The sequence below is a fragment of the Schistocerca piceifrons genome, chromosome 4 (assembly GCF_021461385.2).
Source record: "Schistocerca piceifrons isolate TAMUIC-IGC-003096 chromosome 4, iqSchPice1.1, whole genome shotgun sequence".
Lineage (NCBI taxonomy): Eukaryota > Metazoa > Arthropoda > Insecta > Orthoptera > Acrididae > Schistocerca > Schistocerca piceifrons.
Genome location: NC_060141.1, coordinates 319,124,500 through 319,144,630, shown reverse-complemented (window position 1 = coordinate 319,144,630; position 20,131 = coordinate 319,124,500). Strand labels below are relative to the sequence as shown.

The window sequence follows — 20,131 nt, the reverse complement described above, 5'->3', positions numbered from 1 at the left end:
CAAATATTACAATATGTCTACAAAAGATCTGTAGGCAACAAAAGTAATTTAGCAACTGTCACCCATCCGCTCAACAAAGTTGGCTGGAAATGTCTCTATTATACCAATGTTACTGACAGTAAGAGCGAGAAATTTATGAGTATTCTGCAGCACCATTACGACATGCTGTTTCCAATAAAATCCCCACCTATACAACATCAACACAAAAGGACATTTAAAAAAACTAGCTAACTTCAGGAATAAGAGTGCCTTGCAAAAATAAATGGCTGCTACCTGCATACAGTAAAACTAGAGACAATAAGTTTTTTGTGATAATTGTAGTATGTATCAAGAAGAACCTGGTCAATATAATTCATGACGCCAAGAAACTCTACAATCAGCAATTTATGATCTACTCCAATAAATCAAAAATTGTGTAGGATGGAACTAATAAGAGAGCTGGTATGAAAGGGAACAATCTGCTTTTCAGATACTTTCAGTAATGTACAATACATATGAAAATAGTGTTCTTTGACTAAGCAATTACCTATATATTAAACATTCAATAAGCATTTCGTAAACAATTGTGACAAACCTCCTTTAACATGAGTTTCATCTGAAAAATGCAAAATATTCATACACATGTGCTACTTTTTATTTAATCATTTGTTGTTCGCTTTTGTTGCTGACCATTATTTATTTATCTTTATTCATTCCAAGGATCACATCACAGTGATACATGAATGGTCAAGGCAATACAATGCAAATTGATAGCTCAAAATATGCAACACACATAATACATAACACCCATTACAGGGATAAGGCAGGTGGCCCATGAGGAAAGCACGCATTGTCTACCATGTCCTTATTACAGAACCATCCTAGCATGCACTTAAATGTTTCAAGAAAACCACAGAAAACGTACATGAGGATGGCTGACAGAGTAACTTCCATCTGCCTGAATATTTGATCTCATGCATATGAACTAATAGCATGTCTAGAATAGTTTGTACTGCGGTCTTGTTCATGTGGTGAATAAATAAAGTAAGACTCATAAACTGTGAATTGAGAGGTGACATTCATGTATTACTAGTGGAAATGTTTCACCCTCTGGTGTTCATCAGAGAGTGTGCATATCATGCTAATCAACATCTTTACTGCTTTGTGCAACCAAAGAGGCAAGTTGCAGAATGAAAGTGTTACAATCCATGGAAATGTAAAGCAATCATTCCAAAAAGAAGATACCTCTGAATGCCTGATGTAGTCTAGTGTCCACACAGTCTTGATACGACACCTAAAGATTTCAATTTCTTTTCAAAGACTGAGATGACAATGATCTCTAGGATGAACTACCTGAACCATCAGGTGACTTCCAGTATAAGGAGACTCTACTCTCAAATGTTAATTGGAGATATAGGGCCGACAGAAGCGTCCGATCCCACACGTCGGCTTTGACCCGTGACGTAAGGGTGTTGTCGTGTGTGGAGTCATGACGGCGCGGAGTTTGGTTTGAGTGTGGCTGCCTCCAGTTCTGTTTTATCTTATGTTATTTACTTTTCTGATCTGTTCGTTCTATCTCGTGAGATTTTTTTTTTTTTTTTAATTTAAAAACACTTATTACTTATTTGAACTATCTGTTTCCTCCAATTCCTGTTTTAGTTTATTATATTTATCTTTCTGATCTGTTCGTTCTATCCCGTGAGATTTTTTTTTTTTTAACAAAAAACACTAATCAGCTACTGAAGCATCTTTATCTTCTATGGGTTGCAGGGGTTACGACCCCTGAGGGGGGGGGGGGGGGGGGGGTGTATTCATGCATGGCTGTCTTCACTTACACGTTGTAGCTAAGCAAGGCGTCTAAATTTGTTTATATTTAGTTTGGCCCCCACCCAAAACACCCCATTTCCCGCGCTTGTCCCGTTAGTGACATTAGGCTTCTTGTGGAAAGTGTGTGTGTTTGTTTTTGTTTCCGCCATATTTGTGACGTCATGGGTCAAAGCAGACGGGCGGGATCGGACGCTTCCGTATTTCCGAGATATAAATGAAAGTTTGTATTTTGTTACTGCTGGTTAATGCAACTATCATAGAAGAAACACTCTCTATTATTTTAATTTTGAATGGTATTTGAACAGTGCCAGACTTCATGTGGTAGCCAATTTTATACTACTACAATACCAATCCAACTACCTGAGAATTATAACAATACACAATATACGTCCTGAAACTAACGTAAAATAATTAACAAACATTGAAGATAGGGTGGAAGAATGTCCATTCTAAAAAAATGAGGCCATTCTTTCATGATGAAATATCAAATTTGACCCTCACATTTAGATTTTTTTTCCTCTTATTCAATAGACCTGTATGATGTACTACTGGGAATTTAAAATTTAAAAGAGTTGTGAAAAGTAGTTATTGGAGGAGAGTCCACAGCATTTTATATACACATAAAACACAATACCAAACTATATATCCAGGACTGAAGCGAGCATTTCTGTTACATGGTGCATATACTAAAATCTCCCTCAGCAAGAATGGAGAGAAAAAAATGACAGAGAGAAACTGAGGATACATTTCTTTACTAGAAGGAGGCACACTATGCTCAGAGGTGTTGCACAAATATAAGCAGTGCATGGCAAGAAAAACGTCTGAAAAAACATGTAACTGACCTACAATTTTATGTAAACAACAGAATATCAAGTATGTCCTACCACAGACCTTTAAATTTTGGCACAGACAACATATACAAAAATAACAACTCTGTAAAAAGTATAGGGTTAGACTAATAGTATTTCACACACCAGCAGGCCAGCACAAGAAGAGCATTGTCTCAGTAACACAACTGTGCTACACTTTACTGAAGTCAAAAAGTTGCACCGGTTAACGTAATTAAATTTGGTTCAACCACCTTTTTCTTTTATATGAACTTTAAATTATGAATGTTAAGATTTATAGGCCTACTACATAACACTAAGTACATTGCTCACAACAGATAAAACAAAATTATAATAATGTTAATTTCAACAACGGTGATTTTTATAGGCTACAGCGTTAAGCAGTATTTATGTATCCATACATTCATATGATAAATGAACGCATACACGAGCACTTTCGTGCTTGTAACACCAAAATTAAAATTATATGATACATGCCTCTAGTACCGTTTTGAGCTTTATTTACAGTGCCTATTATCTGAGTATTATCACATCAGTTATTGCCTGCGAACAGTTCGGCCGAAATTACAAAATCTTCACTTGGTCACCGTGTTTAATTTCACTTTTCTACCAGCTACTGCTAGAAACGCATATTGTCTACGGTTGGTCAACAAACAAATAAAGGCTGGGATAAGTATACTTCGACTGGCTTGTACACAATAGACATAGAAAAATATTATACATGCTACTTTGCAAAACAGCAATGTACTCAGCGGTACAGCTAATTGCATTATCGTCATAATTTCTGCTGACCTTATCATCTGGTATCAAAGGTTTCGGTGGACCCGTTTGAACTTTTATCACTTTCTGATTTTTTGACAGTTCTTTCCATGCAGCAGTTGGATTACTCGACAGTTCATGAATAGAGATGCTCATAATAATGGTTCCGTTATCGAATCCCAGAAATAATTTACTAACGGAAAACACACTAATCTTGGTCCATATTTTTATTTCCAAGCAGTGCGACCGACTGATTCACATTACCAACAACGTTAGTATTCGAACAGCCCGTCCATCGATGACGTTAACAGAACACTATGTCAAAGCTCAGAGTTTAGGCAACATTTGGGATATCGCAAGTTCAACTATAGGATGCTTTCTAAATTTCTGTAAATAGAAGATTTAATCAAGTGGCTCGGGTACGTATTCACAAACTTTTTTCATTACAAGGTTATTGTTTTGCCATACACGGTAAACACTTGCTTCTCCGAGTACTGTTATTCTTAGTGGTTGGCAGGAAATCGCGTATGTTAGAAATCACAGTGACTGAGAAGTCACAGATATCACAGTAGCAACTTTACAGAATCTAACTGCGATTTCAGTCACAGTTAGCAGTCGCAAATAGTATTTCACATTCAAAGACGTGAGCCATCTATTGGTCGAATTTAGCACTGCTTTCTGCGATTTCAGTGACAAGTCGCAACTAAGAGTCGCAAGTAGCAACTAGAAAGCGCGGTTAACAGTGCCATCTGTGGGTCAAAGTTCGTACTACGCCCATCTCTGCGGTACGCTATGGAGTCTAACTGCGATTTCCGTGACAAGTCGCAACTAAGAGTCGCAAGTAGCAACTAAAAAGCGCAGTTAGCACTGCCATCTGTTGAGCAAAGTTCATACTACGCTATTCGCTACCGAGTCAAACTGCGATTTCAGTGACAAATCGCAACTAAGTGTCCCAAGTAGCAACTAAAAAGCGCAGTTAACATACTTTTCCTAGTGTCATCTGTTGACCGACGTACGTACTTCGTTATGAGAGCCTTGTGCCTCACGAGATCGATGTGCTGTGTGTGCATATGAAGGGCTTATTTCAATAGTGGTACAAGTCCATTTTTGTTAATTTTGAGATATAGAGTCGTAAAGTTGAATGAGCGCTGAAAAATCTGCAGTTGAGATACCAGAAATATTCAAGCATATGGCTTCTTGCTAGAGATGAACCTTTATTTATGTTTGTTTGGATCACTAATTTCAGAAGCATTATAGACAGAAAAGTGTAGGTAATGGACTTGTGCCACTATTGAAATAAGCCCTTCATATTATATGATGACATGCACATTCAGCATCAGTTATGGTTGGTCAAATACTGCTGTGACTCTGAATGTATTATATTAATAAGAAGCAACATTGCCTTTTTCTCCTGAAAATATCAAGTAACGTAACAAATGTGTTTGATTCTGCTTCCAATATGACAGTTTTGGTTAATACTCCACATGCCTACAGGACTTTGCAATGTTAACACAGCAGAACTCAGACATCTGTATAAGTGTAGAGAAATGAAAACAGTCATATGAATGCCTCACTTTTGTTCACAGTTCAAGACTCAGGAGAAAAGTTTTACACCTGGTGTTCTACATGGCAACTTCACACACAAGAACTTTTTGCCGACACTACTACCACCTACATAAGTAAGCTTTTCCGGTGTTACTTTCAAGTAATGCACTTAAGCTATTCCTGATTTAACTGGAAGATCTGTACTTCCCACTTTCATAACAACAGCCTCAAAATGCATATTGTAGACTTCGGGATATGTTACAGGTCAGTGTCACACCAAGATTGTGGAGAAAGGGGGGGCGGCACGTCTGTATCCAACAAGTGTTTACCAATAAATAAGTGGCGGAAAATTACGGGTATAGGACGGCTTAACATGTGGAAAATGAGATTTTTATTATTCACTCAATGTATTTAACATTTATTATTCCTTTAAAATCGCACAACAACTTCAATAAAACACTTTAATCAGTCGCACACTTATTTCATAATTATTTCACTTTTAAACTGCAAATCCTCTAAGAGCTGTCTTGAATCTTCACGAGTCTCTCTCAACAGCCTTGATGTGGATAGATATGTACAGCAACCAGTAATCAGTCAGAACTGCGTCTGCAAAAACACAAGGATTATTAAACAATTTTTGCTGTCACTAATTACTAGCAATATAATTGACAGAGTAGATTGCTAATATTTGCTATATCACATTCGCAAGAACGAACTCACTGAAGTAATTAAGTCCATCAAAACGCTTAGAAACTAACCTCTCGTCTGACGAAAACGGTCTAAAGACGCAGTGGCAATTTCTTCAGATCTGTTGACAATGATATTTTGAATTATCTCTTTACTGAGTGACTGAAATGTAGTTCAGGTACCTATGAACATAACAATATGTTAGAATTCATTTTCTAAACACGAACTATTACGGTACTGTGCGGCTACTTACATATTAATTACACTATTAATATTTTCACAGTTGTTTCTTTAATACAAAATTAAAGCCAACGGAAGAATAAACGTAAAACATACTTACCAATGACAGGTTTGTTGAAATGCAATTTTATGTGTGGACAGATGTAACTTTTTGGGTCTAGTGCAGCAGGGGATACAACCCGTCGGCTTTGAAACTGCTGCACTAGTCCCAATAATACTGCAAGGCCTACTGGTACATCTTACTTTTATTCTTATTTGTAATGTGGCTGAAATCTAATAAAAGGCAATATTAAAATATGACAAGGAGAACATTTTTTGTTCTTTTACATTTCAGTTCCACTGAACTGGTAATTTCTTAAATTCATTTCGATTTGATCTTTTATTTCATTTTGATTCAGTTTTACTCACCAAAAGCAATTGTGGATAGAATAAAAGTCTAAATTTTTCTAAACGGTAGTTTCCTTATAAGCTTACAGTATGAGGTGTATATGATTTCAAGCAATTGTTTCTTTATAATTCAGATTAAATGGCCCTGAAACTGTTAGAAATAGTGATGTGTGGCTTCTTCATGAAGTCATCGCAAAATTACGCAAATGTCATCTTCACTTTAAAAATTTCGAACAAAAAGTTATTTCAAATTACTTTAAAAACTCTTTGGAATGAAGTCACCAGAAGCAGCTGCTTACTCAGTGACGTTTATACTAGTTAATGATTCTTACTACATCAGTGAGTTTGAAGTTTTTTTGCTTATCTGGGGCATAAATTATATTTAAGTTGATCAGTTTCAACTTCTTACATTTTTTATGTTTAGGTATGGCTAACATTTTCTTTTACCTGTTAGAGGATCATTATACCAGCAGAAGTCAGCGATACTTGATCCTGCTCTGGTCTGTGTGCTGGGGCCGGAGGGGCTTCAGAATAATTAAATTTTAAAATAAAACAATTTTAAACACTTTGAAAATAAAAATTTTTAAACATACATGTCTTGATAATTTTTTTCACACCATTTCCATTGTGATATTTATTTAATTAATTAGGTTCAATAAATTCAGATTAATAATTATGTAGCTTAAAACAGGCTGTAAATACCAGGCTGTATTCCACGTGTGTAGATACAGCTGGAGCCAAACTCGATAAATCAAGCTTGAAATATAGCTTGAACTCTGCCAACTTTGATGTTTGTTTCAAGCTTGAATCCAACTAACAGGCCTGAATATTCCAGCTTTGATCAAGCTTATATACTTGAACTTTACATCTGGAAACAAGTTTGAAACTGGCTTAATGTGCTATCTGGGATGACGAAGTCACAATTAAAACAGAAGTTTCCGTGTAATATATGCAAACAATTAGGTCACTGGGGAGCAGAGAGTCTACAGAACAATCGTGACAGCAATAAAAGAAAAGAGAAGAAGTGAGAAAGTGAACACGCTGCATTTACTTCATATGCTATGGTTGTGGGGTCTAGTGAAGCAGGGGATACAACCCGTCGGGTTTGACCAAAGACGTCATACATTAGTCATAGATAATAATGTCTTCACTTCGAGGCATAGATAATAAAACAGTTCTGTGTTCCGGATAAGCGCTATCATTGTACATTAAAATTATTCGCAATGATATTGAGGTAATTTGGAGTATTAGTTTGTTATTGTAGGACAATTTATACTGTCTTATTTTCGTTTACAGGAATGGATTTTTCTGTCTAGGCGAGCTTCGGTTATTCCTCGATTTTCCGTGTGGTAAGTTCACTTTTCCATTTGCTTCTTTCACTGTATTTCACTATTTTGACACATTTCACTGTTTTATTCCACCAATACGAGTATTTTCGTGTTGTGAAGTACGTAATAGAAATTTCTCAGCTGTCGATCTTCTTTCGTTTCCCAGCACTAGTATCAGTACGACATTTTCGAATGAGTATTTGCTATATCACATGCGAAACCCCTGACACAACTAAAATTTGTATCCCGTCCTTCAGTTCGCCTTTACACGGACGACACAACTAAAATTTGTATCCCGTCCTTCACTTCGCCTTTACACCGACACTATATATGTCAATTGGCGATCAAGATACAAATGTTGAATTTAGCTATATAGTTCAAGTAACGAATGGGATACTATTAGCGTCCAAGGCAACAAGAAAACTGTACCCCATAGTGAAGTACGGGATACAAATTCTACATGTGTCGTCTTCTTGTGTCCGTGTAGTTCAGTTGTGGTACAGGTTGCAAATGTAACTTACGTCTATTTCCACCTTTTCGTTACCAGTGTACATATATAGAGATCAAAGGAAGTCTGGTATACATATATTACATACGTAGGTCCTTCCGTCATCAGTAGTACTGATATGTACATAAGAAAGGACTGTTAGTAATAGCGCAGACGAAATAAACAACACATCTACAATTTGTATCCCGTGTTCCACGTACGGTTTACTGAAGCGGAGGACACATCGTTCAAGTGAAGAACAGGAAAGTAATGCTAGTGAAAACTTAGAAATCGACTTACAACAAACTCGTATTCCGTACTGTACTTAAGTAACACACTTAGAGTGAGCTTTTAATTTGTATTCGGTGTTTCATTTACGGTTTAGTGAAGCAGGGGATACATAGTTCAGGTGAACAACAGGACAGCAATGCTAGTTGAAACTAAGAAATCGACGTACGCTGAACTTGGATCCCGTACTGCACTTAAGCAATACAGTTCTAAAGAGTTTCGAGATACAACTGACATACATGTAACGTGATGTATTCTTTCCTAGTAATATATTTCATTCATTTCTTTCCGTTGTATTTTGCGGAGAAATACTAAGATACAAACACGCGATATCGTTAACGTGAAAACCTCTGGCGCTTATATATGTGAAGTACAGTTTTTCTCTCTTGCATTCCTTTGTTTCTGAACATTCTTCTCAGCTCTTTCATCTTTGTGATACATGCTCTCTGGCCAATTCTGACGTCATTGGTCAAAGCTGACGGGTTGTATCCCCTGCTAAACTAGGCCCTGGGTGTGTGTACCAGTAATCGCAGTGACCCAAATAAATTGTATTGCGACAGTGGCGCTACAAATCATATCACTCCCATATAACAGAATTTTGTTTCGTATAGTGAATTTGGTGTTCCTCAAGTAATTTCATTGGGAAAACAAGATGTCAAAACGTGTGCGTACGGTTAAGGAACAGTTTACATACAAATTCGACGAAACAATAAATGGTACAATGCTAGAATGGACAATGTTTTGTACGTCCCTGATGCAAGAGCTAATCTGTTCTCTGTGAGAGCCGTTGCCTGCAGAGGCTACAGTACTAATTTTAGTTATAATAATGTCTGTGTTCGAAAACAAGTCAATGGCAATATTGTTATGACAGGTTATGTGAAAAATGGACTTTATATGTTGAACATGCGTGTTGTTAGAAATGCAAAAATGAATCATGTGAACTTGATGGCTTCATCCGAAACATTGCAAGTGTACCATGAAAGGTTTGGTTATCAAAATATGCATGAAATATGACATTTATTACAAAAACATGTTTTCTGAAGTGCAGAGACCAAAATGGGAACATCACCTGCAACCATCTGCCAAATATAAAAATCAATAACTCAAGAACAAAATGGGATATTGTTCTGCTCTCAGATTTAAATAATATCTTATTTACATTACACACACAGCAATACACAGAAACTTATGGGCTAAAGTCAACTTTACAAAAAGTTTACACAATGCGTTTTTACCATGGCAAACCCTTTAAAATTTTGCGCAATGCTTTATTTAATTTGATGCACCACAGCAACTATGAGGAACGACTGAAAGAAATTCAGTGCTTTATCGAACATAGATATCACATTCTAAGATGTGCAAAAGTCAATTTTTTCACTTAATAGTTTTCTTAAAATTATATGATAAGTATTTGATAGCAGTCGGCAAATTCGCGTATACTTTACTGGACACATGACGTGTGACCATCCAACTGATATAATTATCAATAACACAAGACTAAAATGAGACATCGTTCTGCTCTCAATTTTAAATAAAATTTCAAGATATCTATATGTCACATACAGTGCGCGATGCGCCAGTCTCACGGCAGACAATGGACAAAGGCTGGCCAGCACGTTATGCAGAAGACACAGTTTTGCAACGAGCGTCGGTATGTGTGTACATGCGCAGCAGCCATCAACAGCCAGAACACAGCATTAGCAGAATTACGCAGGCGCAGGCCGCGTGTGGCACGGTTGCATTAGCCAACTCATCAATAACATTCTGATAAACACCCCGCCGCGTAATCGGATGATTCAGCAGCGGTCTGCACTATTTAAGGGCATCAGAGATGGGCGTCGGCATCGGTACGACCGATTGGGCGTTCGGTCGCTGTTCGTCGTCATCATCAGTGACCCTGTCCCCAAGGACCGGCCAGCGGAGGGCGTTGCCCGCTGCTGCACCGGCGACTCCCGGCTTCGTCACGAGCCGTCACGTCTGCACAGCCGCTGACGGAGCACGGCATCGCTTTCCCTGGGCTGTGTGCATCAGCATGTCTCCACCACGACACGAGCGGTGGGGCTGAGGTACCGGAAAATGTATTTGAAGAACCAACAATAAAGAGGAAGATTGCTAAAAATAGCCACTTTCTTCTACCCAGCCACGCCCTAACTCCCCGACCACGTCGCCCGCTCCGATCATCCTATCACATAGTTGTGCTAATAAAGTCAGTTTTTGTTATACAATATCTGTGTCCATATTGATTGTGTGGCACTAATGCTCCTACATAAGTGATAACCCCTGAACTAAAACGGTGTGGTAGTAAAAAAATGCTCAAATGTGTGTGAATTCCTACTGCTGAGGACATCAGTCCCTAGACTTACACACTACTTAAGCTAACTTATGCTGAGAACAACACACACACACCCATACCTGAGGTAAGACTTGAACCTTCTGCGAGAGGGACCCCACAATCCATGACATAGCGTCTCAAGCCGCACAGTCGCTGCGCGCGACGGTGTGGTGGTAGATACATTATTCATCTGTAACTCACTTCGCTACATATTGGCATATTGTCCATGCATAATATATAAGACGCCATTGACAGTGTAATCCATGAAATCAACAATGAGATTTGGGTTCTACAACACCCTTCTACATTACCACTGTTACCTTACACCAATATCAGACCTGACGTCATGGGATCAACACTGCCAGTGATGCCAACAGTTTCAGTGCCGGTGCCACAGGACGTTGTTTCACACAACCTGACAACAGTACAGTGTGACATCAAACCAAATGTGAAAATATTGCCAATTCAGACAACCGTACATGTGCCAGTTGCATTTACTACAAATTTTCCGGTCAGTAGCCTCATGATTACAAATTCGAGCTCCGCTGCTGTACCCAAACAGCTGTATATTTGGTTCACTCTTACAGAGGACATTTTAGTGCAACTCCAAATATACGACAAATCTGAGCAATTTATGTTGGTGATCTGCAGCCTCAACTAACATGCTTCATCAGTGATACTGAACGTTATTTTACATCCCTCTCTGTTGCAAGCCTACAGCACTAACAAGATGGTGGTGATTTCTTGCTGGAAGAAACCAGCAGATCAGTGACTAACACAACTTCTTTACCAAGAGAGACGTGGTAACAGCTTGTCTTCCAACTTTTGGAGACACTTATGCACTATGATCGGTTCCAGCATTCTTTCAGACATACTGCTGTTATAGTTTGGCAACAACAGATAACTCCAGAGGTGCATTTAACTTTAATTGCACGTGTGAGTTGCTGCAAGTGGTCCATAGAGCGCACAGACTGCTCTTTTAAAAAGCTGGCATGCCTGTTGCCACAACCACTGTTGTTGATGAAGGGTACAAAGCATTTCCGAACCCAGCCGATGCGGCGCCATCAAGCTGTGGGGCCATGACCGACTGAGGACCATAGAGGGTCACTGAGGACCTCCAATCTCTTCGCGGCGACTTCTAGAAGTTGGCTAAACAACTGCAGAGGATCTAATTCCAGAACACAGAGGCAGACGGTTCAGTTGCACAAACTAAATACACGCCATAACTTGGACGTCATGAACATAAATGGATAGGATTTTGCTCATTCCACTGGCATTTCGGTTTTCAAACTACAAAGTGGAAATCACTGTGCTGTCGGCCGGCTGCGGTGGTCTAGCGGTTCAGGCGCTCAGTCCGTAACCGCGCGACTACTACGGTCGCAGGTTCGAATCCTGCCTCAGGCATGGATGTGTGTGATGTCCTTAGGTTAGTTAGGTTTAAGTAGTTCTAAGTTCTAGGGGACTGATGACCACAGATGTTAAGTCCCATAGTGCTCAGAGCCATTTGAACCATTTGTGCTGTCACCCTCATAATCTGTTTTAGGTGCAACAGATTGTGGCCTACCTCCACAGACCAGTGTTCAGAGGCATGAGCCACATATAACTGTGGCTCATGTTACAACATATAAGTCGACTTCCCCAGCAGTGGTCAGCTATGCAGCATCACAAAGACTATTAATTTCTGATTGCCCTGCAAGGTTGATGATTTTAGTCAATACTGGGTCGAATGTCAGCACACTGCCAGTTAGTGCCTTCCCTGTTGTCAAATGCACCTATGCAGCTCACTTGAAAACTGTCAACGACTCTGCCATAAGAACATTTGGATTAAAAACAATGATGCTGGACATTGTCTCTCTACCAAGTGCCATGGATCTTTGTCCTTGAGGACACTGACCAGGTGCCAATTTCCTTACAAAGTACATGTCGATCGTGGTGTTGCAAAACGCACACCTCGTTCATACATCCAATCACCACATTGCTCCAGGAGTCAAAGGACAACTGTCATATTGCATCTATCACAAGATGGACAACCTCAACACACTTAACCTGGAGGATGACAGTAACTGGTGGGAGCACTATCACAGCAACCTGGGATCAATTACTCAAAACTCGGAGGAGAAGATTGGGAGGAGAAGATTGGAGCAAATAAATGTATCTCAAACAAATTATGCAGCCTTGAGGCTGCTGGTACGGAGGCAAGGTCCAATCTTCAAGCTGCTTGAAAAATGACAGAATGGCTCACAGCACAACAACAAGGAATCGTTTCTTCTTCTCTGCTACAACCTCCAAATCACTGCAACCCACAACCAACAGAGATGTGATCAAACACAAAAAGTTGTATCACATCTGGACAACACTTTCCTCATACATTTGCCAAATAGAGCCTCATCATCTACACAAGATCATCATCATCTTCAATGAAATGTTACAAGAAGGAGACACACGTTCATCCGAGAGCCCATGGTCCTCTTTTGTGTACTGTGTGCATAAGAAAAATGGGTCATGGGATCCATGTAGTACTATCAGACACTTGATGCCAGAACCATTCCAGACAGATATCCTCTGCCATGTATCCAGAATGCTAGAACTGCACTGGCTAGGGCCGAAGTTTTCAGTGTGTTAGATTTTTGTAAAGCTTACAATCAAATACCTGTGGTAATGGCCAGACATACCAAAGACTACAGTGACTAACCTATTCAGGTATTTGTATATTTGTTTACACTCTTTGGCCTTGAAAATGCTGCCGAGCATGAGAAACATTTGAATAAAATGTGAAGCAGGCTAAGTACCTATGGAGTCATGGTGAAAACAGATAAGTGCATGTATGGAGAATCAGTGATAGCTTATCTTGGCTAGAGAGTGTCAGCCCAAGGCACATTATCTCTACCGGAAAAGTTGGAGATGTTGTGTTCTCTTCCTCAACCAAAGAACTACAAATGCTCAGGAGGTTTCTCAGAATGGTAAATTTTCATTGCCATCATCTTCCCGGAAATGCTGCTATTCAGACACCTCTAACCAACATTTTAGATGGACACAATAAAAGTAGCAAATGCTCTATTCCATAGAAGCCACAGATGAATTCTGCCTTTAAGAACCCACAAAATAGCCTAGATTATACAATGGTCCTCGCACACCTCATCTCTGCAGAATGTCTCGCCTTAGTAGTGGATGCCAGCCAATTTGCAATTGCTGTAGCACTCCAAGAAAAAGTGAGCAGGCACTGGCACCATTGATTTTATTCTCAGAGAAATTACAGCCTGCCAAAACTCGTTGGAGTGCATGTAATAGGGAACTTCGACAATGTATGAGAGCATCAAACACTTCTGTCCCTTCAGAGAGACTAGACCTACCACTATTTTCATCAACTGTAAACCCATCATGGTGGTTTTCCAGAAAGTCAAATGACTAGTGGTACCCTCGTCAGTTTCGCCATATTGAGTGCATATGCCACTTTACTATGGATCCGCACGGATCATGTAGCTGACAGTATCATGTCAGACTACTTTTCAGGCATTAGTGGACTAACCCCAGTGTTGAACTTTACAGAACTTGCCAGTGGCCACGTTTCTGATCCGCAGCTGCAGAGGCTGTTAACTGACTCATCCACCAGTCTGTGTTTATGGCTATTGGAAACCATGCATGGCACAGCTAGAATATGGTCTGATGTCTCTACTACTAGACCTCAACCTTACATTAACTGTTGTTTCGGCAAGTGGTTTTTGACTGCACCAACAACCTGTCACACCCATGAACCAACACCACAGTGAAACTACTGGCAGATCATTTTGAGTGGGTTTTGATCAAGAAAGATACATAGGTTTCTGACCGCACTTAGACCCAGTGCCAACATAGCAAATTGGGACACCATGTACGTGCTCAATGAGGTCTACTTCGACATCTACAGCGCGACTTCACCATGTGAACATTGATTTTACGGGCCCCTTTCCCCCTCCTAAAGCTATAGGTGCTTATTTCCGATGGTGGTCACTTTCAGTCCATGGGCAAAAGCTATCCTGAACAAAGACATTTCGACAGAGATAACGGCAGGGGCGTTCATTCAAACTTCGGTTGCGCACTTTGGGTGCCTCATTTTCATTACAGCCAACCAGGGATGCCAGTTTGAATCATGTCTTTTCCAGGAACTGTCGAGATTATGTGGCTTTCGGTGCAGTTGAACCACAAGCTACCACCTGTCAAACAACAGCGTAGTGAGAAGATGGCACTGCACCTTATAGGCCATGCTGATGTGCCAAGATGATTCCTGGATACATGTCTTGCCACTGGTGCTGTTAGTTCTACCTAACATGCTGCAGACTCACATTGGTTGCTCATTAGCAGAGTAGGCATAAGGAGAACAACTATATGACTCAGAGGAATTTCTAGCACCTATTCCACTTCCTGACAATGTGCAGTTACCCAACCTGGTGCGATAGCTCTGGAAACACTTTACAAAGTTTCGTGCTACTTGTTAATGGTACAATGTTAATGTTATCTTCATATTTTTCTTTTATTTGTGTTATATTCCATTCTTTGGATACTTTCGCGTTAGCTGTTTATTTTGTGTGTATATCGAGTAAACCTCTCACAACCTAGTGCAACCATATTCACTCTGTCTCTACTGTGCACGCGGCGCTTTGTGATACTTTAGACCGTCAGAAACCCGTGGGTTTACTCAAACGCATATTTCGCGTGTTTCGTTGTCTGACCACCTGTAGCGCTGACACTTTTACCCTCTTCGCGTTGCGCAAATGTTTCTGGTTTAAATAATGGAACAGTGCACCATGTACATTTCTTTTTTCTTTCCTATTTTTTTTCAGCACTATGCGTTTCGAGAAGTTATTCTCATTGTCAAGTGAAAATATTTACATAGGTATCATATATGCTGTTTGTATGTAAGTTGTGCCTCTCTTCCACTGTATTGTGTCATCCATTTGAGGTTAAGGTACCATAATATACCTTCCACAATGTGCAGGAAAAAAAAAAAACACTGGGAAGTCACACAGATAGTATGAGTGATGGTGTGCGTGTGTTTTAAGCCCGGTCCACACGCAACGATCTGTCTGCGCAGACATCGGCACAGATGTCTGTACATGCAAAAGATCGCTGCAAATGTGGTGTGTTCACACGACACAAACCCCAATTTACTACTCGCCCGCCATCTGTCGGTGGAGAAAAGAAATATCAGTGGCTAGCGACTACGCTCCCCGTAAACGTCAAAAATTTAATTCAGTTCTTTTGATATATAGAAATGGAGGAAGTTCTGTTGTGGTCTGTGTTCGCAAATTGCGTTGCAAAAAACATTCAGACCAACCGCAGGAAAGCGGTCAAAATGGTGTAGACAGTGGCTGGTAAAGCGAAAGCAGTTTTCTCACGTAAATTTACTGCGAGATTTGCAGGGCGAACCTTAAGAAAGCCAAGCAGATCAAAATACCATAACGTTGGCTGGTATACTTGATCTACTCCTACACCAGGTCTTCTAGGTTTCTGAACTTTGGATAACTCTTTTCGGTAAACAGTTCGCAACGAATTTTTTATTTTTTTATTACTATTTCTCTCTTTGCCGAGGGGTCAACTACCCGCAATTTTTCAATTAGAGCATTGTATGCTGCTGTCTTTTTGTCTCTGTCACTATATTCTTTACTTTAATCTTTCACAAACATGGGTGGTTTCTATATATTTCAATGAATTCACTAACAAACTCTCGAGAACACTGACGAGTATCAGCCATTTTAATGCCCTGTGCGCACAAATACAAACACTAGACTGAGCAAACAGCTGTTTCGCGCCAGATTTGCGGCGATCTCCTGTCCACACGCTCCAACTTGTCTGCGCAGATGTGGTTTGAACCCACAGATTTGAGAGGTTTCGCTCAAACCTCCAACTCCAACTTCCAGGTTTGCACACACATCAGTTTGGTGCAAATCTTCTGTCCACACGCAACGATCTGTCTGCGCAGATGTTATGTGCGCAGACATTTGCGCAGACAGATCGTTGCGTGTGGACGTCCCTTTATTTTCTGCATAATCGGGATAGCAAAGTATCTTATAACAACAAAAAGATGCCTGCAATGCAAGACAAGCGGTAGAAAACGCAAACACTAATGTAAATATTTTCTAATGACAACGAGAAAATTTTCGAAATGCGTCGCGCGAAGTACGAAAAAATACATAAGCGGTGCAGTGTTTCATTAACGTATTTAAAGAATGAATAACAGTTGACGGATTTCCAAAAACATCGATTATGATTAATGAAATTGAATTAAACGTTCCTTTTTCTCATTTGTAGTTGGCACTTCTTGGAGGACCAGTGATGCAAAACGTTAACTCAAGACGTTCTTAATTATCCCTGAGACCATTTTCCTCGTCAACATCCACTTTTTTTTTACATATTTTGATTATGAAAAAGTTTGATCAGCTTGTGGCATCGATTCTGGTACCGTAACACAAATTTTGTTGCTGATTGACAATACATTGCAGATGAGCAGTACTATTGTTCATAAACAACAAGGTAGTAAATGCCCAAACATTAAAAATGCCAGAAATTATCTAATTTGAAGAAAAATTATCGCTACCACTGGATTAAGACTATGGTATGCAGCTTAATATCATTAATGTATGTGTAACAGCGTAGCATGTTTGTTTCTACGTATACCGCCTCACATCTAAAGTGAACCAACTTGGCGTGCCCTCGTCATTTGTAGCAATTCTCATGTGATTATCGGCTCTTGTGGTTGGATCCCTGTATGGAAGAGAATAATTTATTAATTTTAAAAGTGAGGTTAAAAGGATAGTGAGATCATTTTGCTTTTGATATCCCAGGCTTTGAACGTGCAACACATTTCTAGAAAAAATCCTTGGAGGGAAAAAATTACACTAGGATATATTAGATTTTCACAAGTTTGAGATATACAATTCCTTTACAAGACTAGCAGGAACCTAGAACTTCTTGTTTTCAACGAGACTGTTACGAAACTGAACACTGATCTCTTTGGGGCAGGCTTATTAAACGCTTTGGAGCCAGTCAGAAGAATTTCCTTTAATCAGTCGAAAGTCGAAACTGGTTGCAATCGTCCATTGTCCGCAACTCGAACAGTTGGCACCCCGTCACAAACTACGGGAATCGAGAGAATGCCTGCGTCGAACGCATGTGTGTGGTTGCAACAGTATCTCGAACGGACCTGTTGTCTGCAAGTAGTTGTAAGCTGTCAAACAGTGCAATAAACTCTGCACAAACAGGCTTATTTTCATGCTTTATTTACTGCGCCTGATCACAGGTTATGGACGCAGGTGGATAAGTCTGTTTTCAGTGTATTGGCGGAGATTTATTTGGTGGCTTCGTGCATAACAGCAGAATTTGACGTTACCGGTGTGGTGTTGACGTGACGCAATGAAACAATCTAAGCAACAATTTCATTGTTTGAAGTCGTCTGGAGGGGACAATTGGGCGGTGTAGAAATTCCAAGTGGAAGTGATATTTAGAGTAAAAGGCCTTTTACATATTATCGATGGCATTGTTATTAAGCCACCACAGGAGAAAGATTGTGACTGTGATTTTTTATTGGTCCTGTAAATTACCTTTTGTGCAGATATGTACTTGTAACATAGGAGAGGTCATTAGGCTTACAATCTAAATGATATCAAATATAAAATAGCTTACACATTAAATATACATAGGAGCTTTTACAGTATATATATAATATTACATCGTATACAATGACTTATGATGTAGTATATTCATAATATTACGTAGTACAAAATCACTTATGATACATACAAAAAATAATAATTAGTGAGATATAATTAGCTTATATTATACTTAAGTGGTTCCTAATTACAGTTAATTTTTTTACCACTGATTTCTGTTGCTAGGTCTTTTTATGATACGTGAGATTTATCACTCACAGTATGAACTTTTGATCACTGTTTGGTAATGTAGTCAGCTACACTATAAAATTGTCCTCCTATCAGAAACTTTTTTAGAGCTGTGGGGAACGTTTTCTCGTTTTCGAGGTATTTTAATTCCCGTGGCATTGCTTGTATTAACTTGATGGCAGAGTATATGGGTCCTTTTTCAAAACTCTTAAGTCTATGTGGAATGCACTGCAGTTGTTTTCTGTTCCTCTTGTGTGTATGAACAGTCTTATTAGTCTCCAGTTTTGTTTGATCATGTAATGCACTCACAATGGTCTTGAATATATACAATGATGTAAATGTTAGAATGTTTAGTTCTTTGAAACAACTTTTACATGATTCTTTTTGCTTCTTTTTCAATATATTTCGAATGGCCTGCTTCTGTAATGTGAAATTTCTCATCACTCTTGTGATAGTTGAGTTCCCCCATACTGTGATTCCATATCACAGGTATGTTTCAAAAAGTCCATGATACACAGTGCACAAGAGGTCTCAGTGAGTATACTGAGCCAGTTGTTTCACTATAAATATCACTTATCATAGCTGACTGGAAACATTATTTATCTGCTGTTTCCAATTTAGCTCACTGTTTATTGTAATGCCCAAAAACTTAACTGAAGCTACTTCTTCCAGTCCTTTTTCGTCTAAGAAAACATCCATATGTTCTTCTTTTTGTTTATTTTTGAAGACCATGTATACAGTTTTTTTCAGATTAATAATTAATTCATTTTCAGAGAGCCATTGTGTTGTACTACTGACTGATATGAATGTGTTTTGCTCAAGTACCTGCAAATTGTTGGAAACATTTAGCACAGTCATATAATCTGCAGAAAGTATTTTGATTTCATTTTCACATGTTTGTATATTATTCACAAATAAATTGAGGAGAACAGGTCCCATTACAAATCCTTAAGGTACACCATACTTCATGCTTCTAACTTCTGATATGTATAAGTTATTAATGGCTATGTATTGCCTCCTGTTACTCAGATATGATGTTATCCAGTTTGCTGCATGTCCACGAATACCAGTATTGTCGAGTTTCTTTACAAAGACTGTATGATCAACTGTGTCAAACACCTTGGATAGATCAAGAAAAACTCCAGACACTACCATCTTGTTGTCCTAGGCCTGTACAATTGATTCTGTTAATGATTCAATTGCTGTTTCTGTTGATTTCCCTTTCTGATATCCATTCTGTGCTGGAGTTATTACATTATGTTTTTCCAAATAAGCAGTTAGTCTGTTTAGCATGAGAATGTCTAATATTTTGGAGAATCCTGATACTAAAATGTTGTTGTTGTTGTGGTCTTCAGTCCTGAGACTGGTTTGATGCAGCTCTCCATGCTACTCTATCCTGTGCAAGCTTTTTCATCTCCCAGTACCTACTGCAACCTACATCCTTCTGAATCTGCTTAGCGTATTCATCTCTTGGTCTTCCTCTACGATTTTTACCCTCCACGCTGCCCTCCAATACTAAATTGGTGATCCCTTGATGCCTCAGAACATGTCCT

General features: G+C 39.2%; 1 protein-coding gene across 1 annotated transcript in view; it reads right to left on the bottom strand.

The window, feature by feature from the left end:
• Nucleotides 1–3,910, bottom strand: part of LOC124794636 (metallophosphoesterase domain-containing protein 1) — a 73,322-nt gene extending 69,412 nt beyond the window's left edge. The window contains exon 1 of the mRNA XM_047258148.1: nucleotides 3,447–3,910. Coding sequence (XP_047114104.1) covers nucleotides 3,447–3,569 — 123 coding nt within the window. The 5' untranslated portion in view covers nucleotides 3,570–3,910. The remainder of the gene's footprint in view (nucleotides 1–3,446) is intronic.
• Between the last annotated feature and the right edge of the window lie 16,221 nt (nucleotides 3,911–20,131).